General features: G+C 35.9%; 1 protein-coding gene across 4 annotated transcripts in view; it reads right to left on the bottom strand.

Annotated features, from left to right (window-relative positions):
• The window catches only part of ASCC3 (activating signal cointegrator 1 complex subunit 3), a 254,871-nt gene that overhangs the window by 175,322 nt on the left and 60,750 nt on the right, over positions 1-18,799 (bottom strand). For all 4 annotated transcript variants that reach the window (XM_040058833.2, XM_040058830.2, XM_040058831.2 and 1 more), the window contains exons 9-10: positions 12,704-12,904; positions 12,105-12,245 (exon numbers count right to left, since the gene is read on the bottom strand). In XM_040058833.2, coding sequence (XP_039914767.1) covers positions 12,105-12,245; positions 12,704-12,904 — 342 coding nt within the window. The remainder of the gene's footprint in view (positions 1-12,104; positions 12,246-12,703; positions 12,905-18,799) is intronic.

The following is an 18,799-nucleotide window of genomic DNA, read 5'->3' as shown; positions in this document are numbered from 1 at the left end:
GCTTTGTTTTCATATTTGTACCCTAGTACTTTTAAGTTCCATTGTGTCATGGTTTCATCCCAGCCAGCAACTGATCCCTACCTACACAGACACTTGTGCAGTCCCCTCCAGTGGGATGGGGTAAAAGTGAGGGTTGAGATGAAGGGTTTAATAGGTAAAGCAAAAGCCGCGCACACAAGGAATTCAACGCAGAACAAGGAATTCATTCACCACTTCCCACTGGCAGTGGGTGATCAGGGGATCCATCATGTGTAACAGTGACTTGGGAATACAAATGGTTCCTTTGAACGTCCCCCTTCCTTCCTCCGGCTCTAAGCCCTGCGGTATGGGATATCCCTGTGGTGAGTTGGGATCAGTGGTCCCAGCCGTGTCCCCCGTCCAATTCCCTGTGCACCCCAGTCCCCTTGCTGGTGGAGTGGGGGAAGAGGCAGAAACTGCCTTGACTCTGAAAGTGTTGCTCACTTAACAAAACCACCCTGTTTCCAGTAGAAATGCAACCCACAGCCCATACTAGCTGTTATGAAGAAAATTAACTCTATCCCAGCCAAAACCTGCACAAATTTTAATATAAAACTCTTCAGAGACAGTGATTTATATAAGTGCATAAAGCACAGATATATTAAAAATGAATATGCTCTGATAAAGCCTAAAGTAATGAAAAAACGTGCCCACTGGAGAGGAAAAGGAAAAAACCAAGATTATATACTTGTAGCAAGGGCTCATACCCAAATCGAGTATTCGTATTTGTTCATTTAAGTGCTGAAGTACAATGCCAAATAGTTTATCATTTATAGGGGGGAAAAAAATGAAAAACACTCAGAAAACTTCTGGTTTTAAAACAGTTTTAAAAAACTTCTAGTAGCCAAGTCAGACATGAATATATTTACTTCCAATAAAAGGGAATTCACTACCAAGAATGCAATTACAAAACAACCCACCTTATATCCTTTAACTACAGAATACATAAAACAACTTTTTTCCTATTGTTCAAAATGTCTGTAATTTTATCTGGCATTGTTTCAACTAGGTTTTTACTGCTAAACCAAAAGTTAACTCCCACCTTTCCGCCCAATCAAAATAGAGATTTTAGCCAAGTGAGTCATAGCAAAGAATGCCAGTTGATTACACACTTTTCATAGAATGAGACATTTGATTATTAATCACAAAGCAGGTTAGTCAAAGCCCACACTAAAATTCTACAGATTATGCAATTACAACAAGCAAGTAGGTATGTTATCAAAATAAACAACTGTATCTATTTCAAAAGTAAATTATTTCAAATAAATGCATGTCTGAAGAGTAGTGATTCTAATTTTTGAAGTATGGAAGCCGGATTTTAGTAAAAACTCTCATAAATACAGAAACTAATTTAGGTCACAGATAGCACCTTCAGTTCCTTATAAAGGACTATTATTTTTTATTCAAACTGCTATTCTTTGATGATGTATAAGTACTTTTCCCCACTGGCAAAATCTTAGCTGTGACAGGCACATATATTAATAGAAGGGTCATAAATCAGAAGGGCTTCCAACAATTTCACTAGGGTACTGGAAGTCTGATGCCAAAAAAATAAAAAGGTGCACAGTGCTGAAAGCATAGAATGTTAACATCGGCGCAAGAAAGCAATGCAGTTGTTCCAGCAACAAGAACAGAAAAAATGCAGACATTTCAACTAAGTAACAAGCTTATTGAATGAATCCACTGGAAAAATATCCAACAATCTCTTATATAAGTCAAATTTCACTTATTTCCTAATAAGTTTCATCATCAGAGACAATCAAGAATCCTACACGTGATGTTGCAGATCTTACTGCCTTTATTTCTGAGGGTTAAAGAGTTCAGTTGAGCAATTAACATCACAGGCCCAAAGTTACCTCTCTGCTGTTTAACATCAATATTTTTCACCTGCTTTACTATTTCCCCAAGTTTTCATAAGGAAGTAAGAAATCTGGGAAAACCACAGCCTTCATAAAAATGGCACCCACAGAAAAATTCCTTCCTTGTCTTTAAAGGTCAGGAAATAACACTACAGTGCTAAATAATTGAAAATTTGTTCCTGAGGTGAGCAAGATGGGCATATCAGCATTACAGAAACGAGCTCAACCTGCAAGGAAGTGGGCTTCAAATATAAGTATGTTCTCCAGCTGCAGACTGTAGTCAGTGCAGATTCATCTAATCCAGGTTATGTCTTCATTTCCCTTTTGTTATTTCCTATTTTGAATCTCTGAAGACAGTAACCTTAACTTTTCTTCCTTCTGCTTCTCTAGTGAAACACTTTCAGGATTCCACTTTCTTCCTCCAAAAGCTGAAGAGAATGAATTTAGCCCAGCTGAGGACTTGAGTGTTACAGGTCACAAACCTGAGTGTGACTGCTATCAACTGGTGTGTACACTGCTTACTGGTGAAAAGACTGCCATGATCAGAACTTTAAAACACCCCACAGCATTTCAAATCTGGCACATGTACAAAGACACATTCCTTCTGATTATATTTTAATTATCTTGCTTTCAGAACTAAACACTAATTAAGAAATACTATTAACATTTGCGGAACAAAAGAAATAAAGACAGAAAAAAACCCCATAGCAGTCTGTGGTGTACCATCAAGACTCCTCGCCTCAGAGAGACCCTGGATAGTGGATTTTTTAAAAAGTTTTCCCTGAAGACAGCATGATCAATGAAGCAGGTAGAAAAATTTTATTTTGCACACTATAAGAATATCTGAAACAAATGAAATTCATATGGAAACAACAGTGTGAAGTGAAAATGACTACGGGACACAGAGATCCTACTGTATAGAAAAGATTTTGATCCTTCTTGACTCAGACCTCCACTTTAGCAAGGATTTCTGTTCTAAATATTTCAGTATATTTCTCTCATTTGAAAGGTAAGGCTTAACCTCATTTAGAGAAAGAGAAGCTTTTTTTAGATTGGGCATAACTTTGAAAATTCAGAAGAAAGAAAATTTTCTTTCAGCAAGGTTGTACTAAGGAATATTCAGGAAGTTCTCTCAAAAGAGAGCAAGTCCCTTCTTCTTTCTTTCTTTTAAATTAGATTTTGATATCTTCCTGTCCCGGTCCAAATTTTGATCAAAAAAAGATATTCTGCTGTTGAAACCAGGGTGTACATAGAATCCAGCACTACTTTAAATTCTAGGCATACTGGAAGAGGGAATATTAACCAGGTTAAACTCCGTTTTTGAAATGAACAACTCGAAAAGCAGAGGGTTTTTCAGTATCAGTGAGCTTTATTAATCTCTGGATCACTTCTGAAGGCCACTTCATGAAAGTTTAACTCCTCATACCAAAAGAGATTTGTAGATTTTATTACATCTAACACATCCAAAGCATCATTTTGTTCCTGGAAGGAAATAGACTGGCATCTAAAGTGAACAGTAATATAGGTGTTTGCAACAACTGCAAGTAAAAAAACAACGGCATACAATAGGAGATGAAGACCACTTAGAGAAGACCAACATCAGAGTAAGCGCTTACAGGGATGGACAAAATATACTGGATAAGCAGAAAGGAGATTAGACAGGGACAAAGCACCAAGAGACAAGAAAATAAAATAGTACTATCTTGCTTCAAAGACACTTTAGATTGTACATTCTATGCAAATTTTCAATGTAAGTTCTTCATATAATTTTCACAAAATGCTGCAGTAATATAAATGGGATAGCAGTTGACAATATGAACCTTTAAAAAAGTGTTCTACAGTTGCTTTCCGTTAAAATACAGTACAATACAATATCCTGTGAATTACTGTTATGGGAGAAGAGCTGTCAATATTCTGAATTAAAAACATACATCATTCTTGCTCACAAATTTTTGAAACATTTTTGTATGAGTATGGTGATATGTATGTCAAGATGCTATCATGTTTATTACTGTAAAGAATCACTATCTCATGTACTTACTATATGGATAGGAAAAGTCACAGTATATGCATATTCAGCTTCTAATAGTGGGCTTTGTATATCCATGAAGTGAGAAGCACATTGTTGGGGGTTAGGTTTAGTTTTGGTTTTTTTCTTTCTCTACAGAATTTTTCCCCCCCATAAGTTGCTAAGAGACTAAACACTGATGCTTAAAGGGTGCTTGACCCACACAAAAGAAGTGTTGAGGACGGGGGAAGATCATTTAAGTCTCAGGGAGGGAAAGGCTCGGGGGCTCTGGGAGCTGAGGGTGCCTTCTTCCTGCACTCGGCATCGGAGAGGACGGTCAAGCGACAGCTAGCTGTGTGGAGTCCACTGTTAATGGAGGGTCCAGTCCCGGGAATTCTATCATCTGCTGGAGTGCCCAGGAATTCGGAGCCCTTCGCCTGCCCTGCTGGAGCTGGGTCAACCCCGTCCAGCTGTCGTGGCTTCCCCAGCACTGCTCACTTTGCCTGCCGGGACACCCCCTGCCTGCTGAAACAACCCACCGTTTCCAGCCATCAGCCCCGGAGTTTCCACCGTTTTGGCTTGGTGCTCTCGGGGTCCCGAGAGATCAGACTGCCCAGGACTTGTGAGACAAAGCCCCTCGGGGTTCTTGGTTCTGTTTATTATTATTATTATTGTCATAGTTGTTGTTGTTTGTTTGACCTTTTAGATTTACTAGTAAAGAATTGTTATTCCTTTCCCTATAGCTCTGACTGAAAAGCCTCTTTAATCTTCTAAATTATAATAACTTAGAGGGAAGGAATTGGAATTCCCCATTCCTAGAGAGGCTCCGCCTCTCCCTAGCAGATACTTGTCTTTCAAACCAAGACACACGTACATAGCAGAATATAATAGAATATAATGCTCTAAAATTTAACAAAATGTACACAGGAAAAGTAGCAGGAATCAGCCTCACTGTTTGCTTTTACTTAGAAGCATCTTTACACCCTATTAAAGTGCAGGAAATGAGAAACAGTATATGAGAAAAATAAGGCTGTAGATGAAACAGCAGGAACCTCGACTTTACAGCCCCCTTTTGCTTCCAATAGTTTTGGACTTGATTAGTTTTATATTGCAGTTAAGAACTTGAGAAAAAAGCATTATTCCATTTTATTAGTATCAGATTCCAACAGGGAATAAAGCCTTCATGACTTAGTATCAGAGTCTATCGGCTGACACAATCTATCAGAGTGATCATCCATACTACTCAGAGGTCCTGATGCTATTTGTCGTTCTCAGAACTACTTGCCCTATTCAGCTCTGATGCTTTTGTGGTCTCTGCTTCACTTCTCACTTTTGTTTTGCCATCAAAAGTATAATTAATCAGCTAATCTTTGAGATGTCAAAATACATTCGGTCCTTCAGGCTATTTCCTCTCGTCAAGAAAAGCATTATTTTCAGTAATCAGACAAATATACTTGCCAATGCAAATGCAGCTTACACAAATTCTCTTTTCATTTACAACACTACTGTTTACCAAGATACCACCAATACTGTTGTGTTACTCATGTTGTTCAATAAGAATTGCCCTTTTGTTCTAAACTACTCTTATTTCAAGTATAAACAGCTGGGTAAAGTTATATAGAAAAATAACCAGCTAATAAAATTTGCAACAAACTAAATAAAATTCACTTGGATTTTAAATACCAAAATTAAATCATCAGTGAAAGCAGTAACTTTACTTCAAAAAAAATCCCAGACTAAAACTAACTGAGCTAGAACTAACTGTGGTAGGTCAACCATTGCAGCTGGCAGATGCCCACCCAACCACTCTCACTTCCCCTCCTTTCCTGGACAGGGGAAGACAGTAAGATGGAAAAGCGCATGGGTCAAGATAAAAGACTGGGAGGTCATGTACCAATTACTATTATGGGCAAAACAGACTTGACTTGGAGAAAATGATTGCAAATTAAAAATAGAGTACAATAGTGAGGAAACAAAGACAAAATCTAAAAACCTCTTCCTGCTAGCCCTGCTTGTCTCCAGGCTCAACTTCACTGTTTTGTTCCCAAGTTCTCTACATCTCAGGGATGGGGCTTAGAGTCAGTCCATAAATCCATCTCAGACATTCCTTTCTCAGACTTTTTCCCCACCCTGCTGTGGATAGCTACCACAGGATACACCCTCACAAACTATTCCAACATGGGTCTTTTCCATGGGCACAATTCCTGGCCAGAAGCCAGTTCCTGCATGAGCTGTCCATGGGCCACCTTCTCCTTTACTGCACCATCAACCTATTGCAGTGTGGGGTTCTCCAAGAGCTGCAGTGTGGACATCAGCTCCACCATGGCCTGTTCAACGGGCTGTGAGGGAATCTCTGCTCCAGTGCCTGGAGCAAGTCCTCCCCTCCTTCTGCTTTGACCTGGGTGCCTGGAAATCATTCATGTTTTTAAACTGCTCAACATGTTTGGCACTTGGCAAATTAAAGTGTTATCTTTTCTAAACCTTAGCAAAATGTGAAGAGAGTTTTCATATAAACTGTGAATAATGTTAAGAATCAACTCTGAAAGCAACAGTTTACACATGTTAATGGGAAGCGAACAAATGAGTCACCTACCCATTTTTTAACTGTGCAAGTCAGGTTTAGCAGGACTTTCTTCACTACCCAGACATGACAACAAAAAATGTAAACTTTGAATTAGATTTCTTGAACATCATGGAATTTTTCAGAGTTCATAAAGAATGAAGTTTGTTTTTTTGTTTGTTTGCTTTTTTTGTGTTTTGGTTTGTTTTAGCTGTTTTTTGTGGTTTTTTTAGTGGTCAAACGCTCCTATAGTTTTCCCACTTCCTGCCTTCTTTAAGGAAGAATGTTTTAGAAGCACATTAGGTTGAAAGCACACTACAGTCAGATACAGCTTCTGATTTGCTTCTGATACACCCCCCTGCTGCCATATTATGTGAGATTTTGTGAGATGTTTATAGCTCTGACTGAATTTTCCCACAGCTTTCTGATGTAAACACCTTGTTTTTCCACGTTCCTTTCTGATGATAGTCAACCGATGGACTTCTAGCCTGGCCAGTGGGATGGAGAGGTGGTAGCCTTGTTCTCTAATCCCCGGTCATTCTTCAAAATCTTTAAAGAGAGGTCTTTGTAAACAATAAAGTTCTTTCTTCGTCAGCCTTCATCTTACGGAGTCAAATCTGTGAGTATTTACTCATGTGCACTAGCTACACCCCTTCTTTAATCAGACATGAAATTAATTTCTATCAATTTTCTGTGACAGAAAAAAGACAGAGATATGTGGAGTCCAGCAGAAACCTAGCAGTTTTGGAGATGTCTGCTTCTGAGATGTCTTTCAGGCCCATGTTGACAGGCCTAGCCTTGCAGTTCAGTAAATGTATACAACTCTTTCTGTGGACCTTGAAGTACTTGAGTACTATGTAAACATTACAGAAAATCCAATAATATGTTTTAAATGAATAACCTTGCTTTCTGTATAATAATTTTTTGATGAAGAAGAACCAGAACAAAAATAGAAATACTTTTAAGAAAAAAAAATCTATATTCCTAAACAATCAAAAAAAATTTCAATAGTTCAGAAGTGGCAGAATCAGGAGTATTAACACAATTACAGTTTGATTCAGTTTCTCATAATATTTATTTTAAAGACAGTAAATCTCCTTTTCCTGCTGTCTGAGCCCCTTTAACTCCAATAACATGAGAATGAAGGAAAAGAGATGTGTAGAGGTTTATAGGCCAGGGGAATTAGCCTGCTTTCACAACTTGACCAGATTTGTTTCCAACTACTACATAATTTTAGCAACACAGAAAACACTTGTGATCTGACCTTAGCACTCACACATATCTTTAGCAAGTAAGGCTCACGACAGTCTAGCATGCCTCAAAGCAAAAGAAGAGATCTAAGACGAATAAAAGTAATTTTGCTTGTAACTGCAGGTCTGAGGCACAAAATAAAGCAAAAAAAAACTCATTATAGAAAACTCATTTCAACTTGAAAGTGTCAGTCTCACTTATTTGAATTAGAATGCAGGTTGTTGACAATGTTTATACCAAAACGCATCTAATACAAAACTGCTGAGGTACCAGTCTAAGGGTGAGAAACATTCACACTAACTGAAGATGCAATAAAACACCAAATAATTTTCCTTAAAAAGAAAATAGAATATATTTAACAGGGTAATTTTCAAAAAAGTTTTTAAAGTTTATAAAGGTGGAAGAAACTTTGATAAGCTTTTACTATTTTATGCAAAGGATCTTTGTTTCATGCTATGTAGCCATAAAACATTAAAAATAAATTATCTTCTACATTTTTTGATGCCCACTAACTTTGTGTTAAGGCCAGAAGGCATTTCTGCACTCTGTAGAGGCTACCACTGTTTTGCACAAGTTAAGGCATGATGCCACTCATCCATCGGCTTACAATACACTGTGCCCAGGGCAAGGCACTGCTTTCAGACCTGGTGATTACCTTACAAATCTATACTGCTCCAATTCCTGCTGTATTCTCTAAACTTTCAAAGGATAACTATAACTACCTTGTATTTGTTGCAAATGCAAGGTCAAACCATTCTATGCTACTGTGAAGGGAAATTGTCTCAGTTTTAACACACATCCCACATATTAAACTTGTAACTGGCTTTTAATGCATAAGATGTGGGGAGCAGGTTAGAAGACTGACTGAAGAGTCAATATAAACTATTCTCATTTTTCTTTTTAAGGCAATTTCATTATTGGTAAATCATAAATAACCTATTTTAAAAGCCTATGAAGTGTGTTGCAACCACAGTAGTGTTAAAGAACATTCAGTAATAGCATGGAAGTACAATCATATAATGTATAAAACCATATGGAGCAGCAAGAAACATGGCTACCTTCTGGATGGGTGGGCATAAATGACAATATGAAAAGCACAGAGAGAGTTATTGCTGGAAAAATTTTAAATTAGAATTTTTCAAAAATATTTAAAAGATTTTACCCCACCGTAAAGGGAATGAAAATTTAAATTCCTTGTTACCTTTTTTTTTGCTAGCATTCATATCTTTAAAAATATTTGTAGGAAAACTAATAGTGGTAGCTCCTACTGTACATTAAGGGTGCATTCCTGAGAAGGGAGACAGTTACCAATTTGTCAGATAAAGCAATTTTTCCTCATCAGGATAAGCACAACAGCTACATGTAATAACTTGCAAAATACACATCTTTAAATATACACAGGCAAAGTATGAAGGATGAAGCAAGCAGGATGGAAAGGAAGCAGAAAATTATCTGGATTGTCACTGAAGCACTACTTCTAACTAATACCTGACAATTACCTTGTTTTACATCTTTCACTGTGACTGATTTGATTCACCTGAGGACAAAAATAAAGATGGTGAAAATGCAACTGCTCAGAAAATGGGCAGAAGACAACTGTCACAGGAGATATATATCAGGCCTTTAGTTGCCCAGAAGTACCACCTGAGATCTTTTGAAACAGTTATCCAGCCTGAAATATCAGCCTCTGGCTGATGATCCTACTCTCTGCCTTTTACTCCTCATATGATATATACTGTCCCTGCGTATATAAATTGTGTGCATGCGTCTAGCTGCTGTAGCATTGATCCTTACAGGAAAAACTGCTTTTCTGTTAAACAAAGGTACTTCATTACTTACACTACTAAAGGCTAGAAAACAGAGCAATGACTGGCAAAGCAAATCTGAAACTATAAATAAAGCAGCAACACCTATCAGAGTATTCCTTTCTGAGAAATGCACGCATTAGAGAAGCTGACAAGTAAAATGAAAATTTGAAGCAAGAATCAATTTAATACACGGTAAAAAATGGTGAAAGAAAGCTGCTTGGATTAAGTGGTCTTAAGTGCCTAGTTGAGCAAAGAAAGATCATGAGTTTTCATAGAAAACAATAAATATACAGAGAAATAAGAAAGACCCAGCACAAGCAAGTGCTCTTTCCTCAGTTTATAATATGCTACATATTTGCTATGCACTTTGTTATGCAGCAATAAAACATTGCACAGTGCTGGGCTACAGAATCTTCAAGAAGTGTGGCAGCAATTACACTGGTAACTCTTGGATTGGCACCATCTCTCATCCTCACCTTCCACATTTCTGATTAATCATAAGACTGACTAGCTACGACATACAAGAGAAAACAAAAAAATGTTATTTCACTGTCCCAGAATTTTAGCCTTTTTATTTTTTCCTTTCAATCTTCCCAATGTTTAGAAGACCAAAGACACAAAACTGAGCAAAAGCAAAACTGAAATTAATCAACATTTTAACTAGAGTTTCTTTGAAAATCTAGGAACTGAGTTTTGGGTCACAAATATAGCGGCTTCCAAATTTTTCCTCTTCTGGAGACCATTTTTCTTCCATCTCCACTCTCCCCAAAGGTTTCAAAACTACAAATACATTTCAGATTAGTGTTTCTATACTATGTCATACATAGGAAACTGTAGAAATCCCTTGAAGGTAAGTTTCAAGCAAAAAAAAGCTAATTTCAAAGCAAGAGATGAGTCCGTGGCAGGAAAAAATAACAAAAAAAAATTACCCACATCCTCCCTTCTCTATTTCTTCTTGATTATTATACATCAATCAGCTTTAGCCTCTTCTCCACAACAAAATTAAGAATTATGCTAGTAATGACATTCTGGACTGAAATAAAAGAACATGATGAAGCAGATGGTCTCTTCCTACACTCAAGTTACTAAGTTCCTCTAAGTTAATACACTGTATATATTAATAAGTTCCCATTACTGGAGTAATAAATTTCAGCTTTGTAAACTATTTCCCATTTAAAGAAAAAAAAAATAAAATAATTTAAATAAAATTTTTTTAAAAAATTGTTTCTTTTGTTCCCTTACTTTTTTTACTGGATGTAAGCTGAGTACTAATAATGAGGTGAGATTGTAGGAATTATATTGCTAATTAGAAGAGCGAGTGTAAATAGCATTTTTCCGTTCTACATTCATTCTGTTCATCCAGGTTTGTCCTTACATTCACAGCAGGCTTTTCTACTGTCACTTTCAGTTTCAGTGGTGATTACACATTATCTCTATTAAAACCATGATCTACTTGATTATGTGCACTAGCTGAAAAGGACTGTGAAGGAAGCAATTTAAAATGGTAATTTGGTATACCTAAATACTTTCAATTACTAAAAGTTCCTATGAAACTTTTTTTTTGTAAACTCAGATTTTAGGTAGATGGTATTGCAAAGTTACTCTGGTAAAGTACCAGTGATTTTACTGTCACTCATTGATATTGGTTTGCTATTTATTGGTTACCACAGTGCTGTGACTGTATGTATCAATATGTACGCATACACATCTTCTAAATGTTATTCACAGCTTCATACTGGATTACTACTGCAATGGTACTCCTAATTAATAATTACATACTGACATATATTCTTGTTATGTGAAGGGCTTTTGTCTCACTCCATTTCACATGAAAATGTTAAGTACCTCAAAGCTAAGACTGCCAAAATATCACTCATCTGGATCAACAATTACTACAAGTCACATTTATAAACATTCATATTGATAATATAACCACTTCTCTTTTCTGTTTCTTGGACCAGTCAGAAGGGGAAAGGGAAATCACATGGAACTGTGATGCAAGAACAGGTATAAAAGTATCTTCAGGTTTTGAAAAAATGGTATTTCACTGGCACAAACAGCATTTGCCTGAAATAAATTGGCAAAAAGTATCTGCTAAAACAAAATAATCTCCATTTATGCAGTTCTATTTAAAAGGCTAAATTTGATTAATTTCTATAAATGTTCAAATGTTTAGCCTAGTGATGTCTTATATTTTTTGAGGACAAATGAGGAATAGTAAGATCAGTCATTAACAGGAACCTACAGTTTTCCGTTGTTGGGGTTTTTTTACTTGTTTGGGTTTTTTTGTTTGTTTGTTTTGTTTTTTTTTAATAAAAAAGAAGGCAAGTGTTATTTTAACCTATTTGCAACAATGTTGTTACAGCATTTTGGATTTATTTGGAACTCACCATTTGCAAACCAAACTTTAAACTTTTCAAAGGCGGTTTTTATTGAAGTATTCTGAACTCCTATCAGTGTACATAATCACTGTAATTACAGATGTAGTAATAATGCTTCAGCTGCTTCACCAATACTGTTACAAGGAGTTTGTAGAGCAGTGTACCTATGAAAAGGTACAAATGCACACACAGAGCAGTATTTTAAAAGATTAGGCATACCTGTGTTCGCAGAATTTCGCCTTTTGACAGTTGCATATCACCAGTCAACTCTTTCACAGTAATGCCAAGCGGTTCCAGACGCTTGCTGAAGTAATTTGTCATTTCGGCTGCCAAAGCCTTCATAGGAGCAACATACACAATCTGCACCAAAACAACACTCACTTGATAAATGAGCAAACCCCACAATGTCGTTTGTTTCATGGCAACCATTACAAATCACAATTTATTGTGAAATATGATGCCAGGCGCTTACAGCGAAAAATCTTAATAGTGATATATGAAAAGTAGTTGTCTTTGTTGGGTAAGTGTGCAGCTGTTTAAAGGACAATGGATTTTGTTTATACAGTCTCATTGCTTTGAAAATTGGTTCTGCATGAAAGCTAAATGCATTTTCATAGCTTTTTATTCACATAATAAGAGTTTTAGAACACAAATAAGAATAGCTTTAACAATAATGAAGCCAATCAAAACTAGCCTTATTTTTAACTCAGAAAAGTCTAATAACCTTGAGAACCTCCTGATTTCATATTCCATGTATAACATATAATAGATTTTACCTTACACATTAAAAAGCTGTTATTTGGTTGATATAAACTTACCTTAAACTCATCCTTTTTGATAACACCATGCTGGACATGCTGGCGAATTTCATGAAGGATTGTCAGCATGGCAATGTTAGTCTTCCCAGCTCCAGTGGGGGCACAGATCAGCATGTTCTCGTTTGTGTTGTAGGCAGTCTCGAAAACTATAGACTGGATTCGGTTTAGTCTTTTCATGCCTTTAAAAGCAAGTTGTCCAACCTGTTAAAGCAAACAACACACATCTCTTGGATTTCTCATAGATGTTCGTATATGTGTGTGTATCTCTGCACATATTAATCATAAGAAAAAGAACACATGGAAACAAACCTTAAGATACCTGTCAAAATATATTTATTATTCCAAGGTTTTTTGATTCTGAGGGTACCACTTCTGCCCAACCCTCAAATAGGGAATCAATAAAGAAAACAAATTTTAGCAGGATAACATCTGCTAAATTAATCAAAATTTTTAGCCTCATACTATTTCACCACCTAATTTTTTTTCCCAAGAGTGGGACCAAAACTTATACACACTAAAATATGGAACTATTAGTAATTAAACATCAGTAAAACAGCATTAACAAGAAAATATACACCTCAAAACCTAAGATGATAAACTATGACTACTCTATTGGAAGATGAGGCAGCAAAACAATGGAACTCAATAAAGTTCAATTTTGCAAACACAGAAACAAATTCAGTAAAAACCTTCTCTTGCTTCTGAGAAAATCTCCATCTTGCAATTGTTCAGGTTCAGACCTTTCTCCGACAAAATCCACAACAAGCTGCAGTCACCAAAAGCAAGATAAAACTTCTGTGTGTAGTCCAAAGCAAACTTAGAGAATGTTTTGAAAAAATAAATTGTATAGTTGACACAGAAAATTATGCTTATTATAGTTTAATGCGTGTTGAAATCTTATAAAGTACAAACCATCAATTTCAGTAATACTTTGCTCCTACTGGTCTCTCTGAAAAACGATATTTTTACCAGGAAAGAACCACTGTACAGAGACAGTGGCAATTTCTGCACTTGAAGATTATAAAACCTTTCCAACTGAAGAACAGCCCTGAAAATATGATTTTCTAATAAACTTACTTTTCTTAGTTACTTTTCACAGATGTTTAAAATAGACTGCAGACTACATAATTATTTTCCTTCTACAGATTTAATTACCTGCACTGTTTCCACTACAAAGAATGAAAAGAATCTTACTGATATATTTGAAGTTTATAATTTTTACTTCACTTGTAGGAAACAACAAAAATACAGTAAGGAACAAGCCTCAAAGAATCTTCTGAGTGTTTTAATTAATTAACAGTGGTTTTCTATGGTAAAAGTCTCTCCAATACCAAATATTCTTCTCAATTCATTCCAGTACTAAGCAAATTATTTGGGCAGGACTTCCCCAAGTAATGCAAGCTTAGGAATGAGGGCTTCATCAGCTATTTACATCAAATACTTCACTTAACTTTGCAACAAACAACACTAAGTCTATCATTGTGCTGCAGCTTCCTTATAGCAGCCTCTTGTGAGGGCCTATGATACAAATTACAAATTTAAATTAATAGACCATTTTAATGAAAAATGAAAATGCTCTACCCTTAAATCTATAGTAATGATGTACTTAATGACTAACCAACTGTACTTTTATTTTAGACGGCTTTGAACATTAAAAAATAGATATAGAAGTCAATGAAAATGCTATGCAATCAACACACCTTCTTTTTGAAAAATGTCCTTTTCAATTTAACAGTACCTTTGTCTTAGAGCTTTTGTGTTGAAAACTTCCCCACTGAAAAAGTAAGTACTATTCAAATAACGAAGTGCATTTGTATTGGTAGGCTTGACAAATCTCAAATATATTTAAACATCTATTTTAAAGCATTGTCTTTGGTGAATAAAAACAAAGACTCTAATGCAACTAATTTGTGCACTTTTCATCAAGTTTCTTCAGTTTTTTAGTGGCCGAATTTCAGGATTACACCAGTTTTCACTGTCACTGTTCTGGCAACACTACAGGAAGAAAGCTTACTTCTTTTGCACCAAGTTTTGTATACATAATGTGTACTTTGTGTGTCATCTTCAAAATCCATTTCATCTTGATGAATGAGACTCTTATAAAGCATTAATGGTTTTCCTGGAGACCTGTTGAATATCTTGGTGCTAACCGGGTGCAATCAGCTATTTGTATGGTCTCCTTAGGCATTTTAGGTTTCTAACTTTTCTGTTACTTCATTTTGAGATTTCTTGACAGGTCTTTGTAATTGATTGTATTTTTCCTTTTCCCTCCCATTCCATCGAGTTGCTTTTCGAAGCTATTATAAACACTGCATAAAGTTCACACTGATAACACCATTTAGAGCGTTTATAACAAAGGATCTACAGAAAGAAACTCACAAATTAAACTGGTGATTACAGAATTGAAATAATAAAACACAACATTACACAATATTACATTATTTCAAGAAGCAGTTTTTAAACAAAAGCAGAAACACTGCTGCCTAAATCAAGTCCAGCCTAAGTATCTTCAGAAATGGGTGACAGGAATTTTTCACAGTCATCCAGTTGAATTTGTGTAGCTTTACACATACAGACCACTTTACAGCAGTGTGATTGCTAATACCCTTAAATATATCTTAAGTTTTCTTAAACTACTGCCTGTAAAAAACATGCTGTTCCAGCTTCTCTAAGTGTGCAGTGTAAAACATCTTTTTTCCTTTACATTTGGCAGAAATTACATATACTATAGCCCTAGCACATGCAATTGTAAGCAAAAATAAATACATATTTAGAAAAATAAAAATAATTTCCTGTCTCTTTTCCTATTGGAAAACATTAACACAATGAATTAAGACTGACTCGGTAAGAAGCAATAAAAAACCAGATGTTCCAGAAAAAAAAAGAGGAAGCTGTGTAGCATGTTAGAAAAGTTAACTTCAGCTTGTTTTCAGGAAAGATGCTAAGCCTATTGAAGTGGGAATATTAAGAGCAGAATAAAGATTAACAAAAACAACAACAACAACAAAACAAAACAAACAAACAAACAAAAACCACCACCAAAAAACCCACAAAAACCCACACCACAAACCTACAAACCAAACAAAAAATCCCCAACCAAAACATAAAAGCTTGCTTAAGAATTAGGAGTACTTTTTTTTTAAAATAATGGTATTCTGGAACAGAACCTAGTTTTTCATTCAACATACTAATTAATTTTCAAGCCAGCACTCACAAATCAATATACAACGTTCAGAATCACAAAACAGTCAATGAATGATCTTTGAAAGTTGACTCTGCATTAATATACTAAGGATTAAAAAAGCTACGAGAGAAAGTAACTCCAGAGGAAAAAAATATCTCAAGATATCTTCAAACCAACCATTAATTGAAAAAATATTATCTTTCCTCTAAATTCAATTTTATTTTATGCAGTAAGTACAAGTGCATAATCCAAAACTGGTAGTTTTGCCCTTATAAAATAGTAAGGAAGCATACAGGAATGCAACAGGATGCATGGAAGTCCAAAGTTAGACAAAGGTACTAGAAGATTTATTTTTTTAAACCATCATTTGCACACACTACATATTTTTAAAATGGAAAACAATTTTTTCCCTCTGGCACATAAACATCAGTCAAGGCTTCTAGAGACCAACTCTTTTTCAGATAAACCAGTGAAATCCCTTCTTGCTTGGTAGCCACTGGATGGCAGAATGTTTTTTACTCTTCCATTCTATAGTTGATTTATCCCTAGAATTCAATACAAACCATAGGAAATTTGAGTAGAATACAATCTGAGCGTTATTTTCAACTAACAGGATTTCAAGCCTTAGATGATGCCATTTTTACACAAGTATGAATCAATACGAAAAGGTACCGAGAAGCAACTCCTTCCACAAACCAGATGATACTCAAAGCAGCTGTGACATGAATAATAAACCCCCTGATTTTTCTTCAGTAAGCTGTCTAATTGTTTCCCATGGAATTTATTCTTACAACTAATGCATTTATGAATAAATGAGATTACACTTAACCAAGATATTCTAAATCAGAAATTTCCTCAGAAAGATATTTGTGTATTGGTACTCTGACAGCAATTTAAAAATAGGACAAATTTGTTTAAGTCGTTAAAGTAATATATAGGAACACATCCATACAGTTCAGTCTGCAGGCAAGCTTCAGCTCAGAAACACAACTGCATTAGCCACACAGTAGTGGCAGTGTCTGCTCTAAATAGCACAGACCATCATCACTTCAGATAGAGTTTTAGTCATGCAATTCATTACCAAGACCTTGTAGAAATGCTCTGTAATGATGACTTCTTCTGTCATATCATAACAAAGTAATAAGATTACTACCCATTTATCCTAGAGATAATCCATTGCACCCATAAGCCAAGGTTGAGCATTCAGCATTTTCCCTACTCATTGCAGGGAAATGTAGAACTATTTTATGCAAAGTACCTTATATATCTCAGGTGAAACAAATCCCATCCTGCAGTCAGCTCTTCTACTACACTTTCAGTTAAAAAGCCAATTGAGCTAATTGGTAACAGTATGACTAATCCATGCTTTTTTACATAAAAACCATGAAATTCAGCATACAAAGCTGTGATGTCCCTTGTTCTGACATATGAATAATCTCTAGTTCATCTTTCCCCCTCGCATGTCCTTTGGAATGTTGTTGGTTAAAACACACATCTATGCATATATACTCATACGCACACACAAACATGTTTTTATATATATGTGTAAACACACATACACATTTTAATATATACATTCCCTATCCTTCGAAATTATGAATAATTAGTAGTCCCCCCCTTGCTTTCTAGTTACACTTCTATACACTTAAAGCACTTTTGTGCCAGTGTAAAGCCTATTTTGTTACTGAAGGTACATTCAGAAATAAACACAGAGATTATACCTGGGAACTTCCACAGCTTCCCTCTCCTGATGATACTTTTCATATTCTGCTACTTCCATGAAAAAGTGGTAGCCCATGGGATTAAGGAACAGAAATAAATAAAAATGTAACTATGTAAATAGCATAAAAGCAAAATTATTTTTGTATTATCTTAGGAGCACTATTTGAGGATATAATTTCCTACCTGCCCCAAAGACTGAAATGTTGTCTTTCAAAGTGCACATATACATTTTAAGCAAAAGCTCAAAAGCTCATAACACCTAAAAGAAAAACTGCATGATGTTTGGATGTGCTCCATTTAGCATCAAATCATATCAGTGTGATTTCACTGGACTTAGGGGAACAATTTTTGCAGGAACAAGTAGCATACACAAAGATACGAAAATTATAAAAGCGTACCAAATAGAGCTTATGACTGGCTTTGGGCCTTAATCAGCATTACAATTTCTTCAAGTAAGTACAAATTAGATTTCATCCAGAGTGTAGTACCTGAAGAGTTACGTACTATAAAAGAACACATTAGACAGATGCAAATAACACAGGGCACCAGAGAACCAGCAGCTTATTTCAGCACCCTACCTGCTGCAGGTGAGTAGCCTAGAACTGAAAGCAATTCTTGCTTATTTCAGCTTATTTCAGCACCCTCCCTGCTGCAGGTGACTAGCCTAGAAGTGAAAGCAATTCTTGCATGGTATGGGCTATTCAGGTCACTGTTAGTAGCAACCACAGATCAGAGTCATTTAACTTAGAAATCATCCAGTTCAGCCCCTCTGCTCAAAGTAGGAACATTTACACCTATGCAGTTGCGTTTCAACTATCAACAAGGATGGAGACTCCACAGCCTCTCTCAGCAAAGTGTAGCAGTATTTGACCACTTCACAGTAAAAAATTACTCTCCTGTGTTCAGATGAAATTTCATGTGTGTTCATTTGTGCCCATTTCCTCTGGTGCTGCCACTGGGCACGACTGATGAGAGTCTGGCTTCATCTTTGTTAATGATCCTCACATCAGGTATTTATATACACTTGTCAGATTCCCCCTGAACCTCCTCTTCAGCTCTCTCACATCCTCCTTACACAAAAGATGCTCCTGTCCTTTAATTAAATTAAGAAGTCAGAAGAATTCCCAGAAATGACAAATAATGAACCATAAGGGTAAAATTATACTGTGATGTCTTAGAAGGGGGAATCA

The sequence above is a fragment of the Hirundo rustica genome, chromosome 3 (genome assembly GCF_015227805.2).
Source record: "Hirundo rustica isolate bHirRus1 chromosome 3, bHirRus1.pri.v3, whole genome shotgun sequence".
Lineage (NCBI taxonomy): Eukaryota > Metazoa > Chordata > Aves > Passeriformes > Hirundinidae > Hirundo > Hirundo rustica.
Note: the sequence above shows the minus strand (reverse complement) of the source record. Positions and strands in the feature narration are given on the sequence as shown.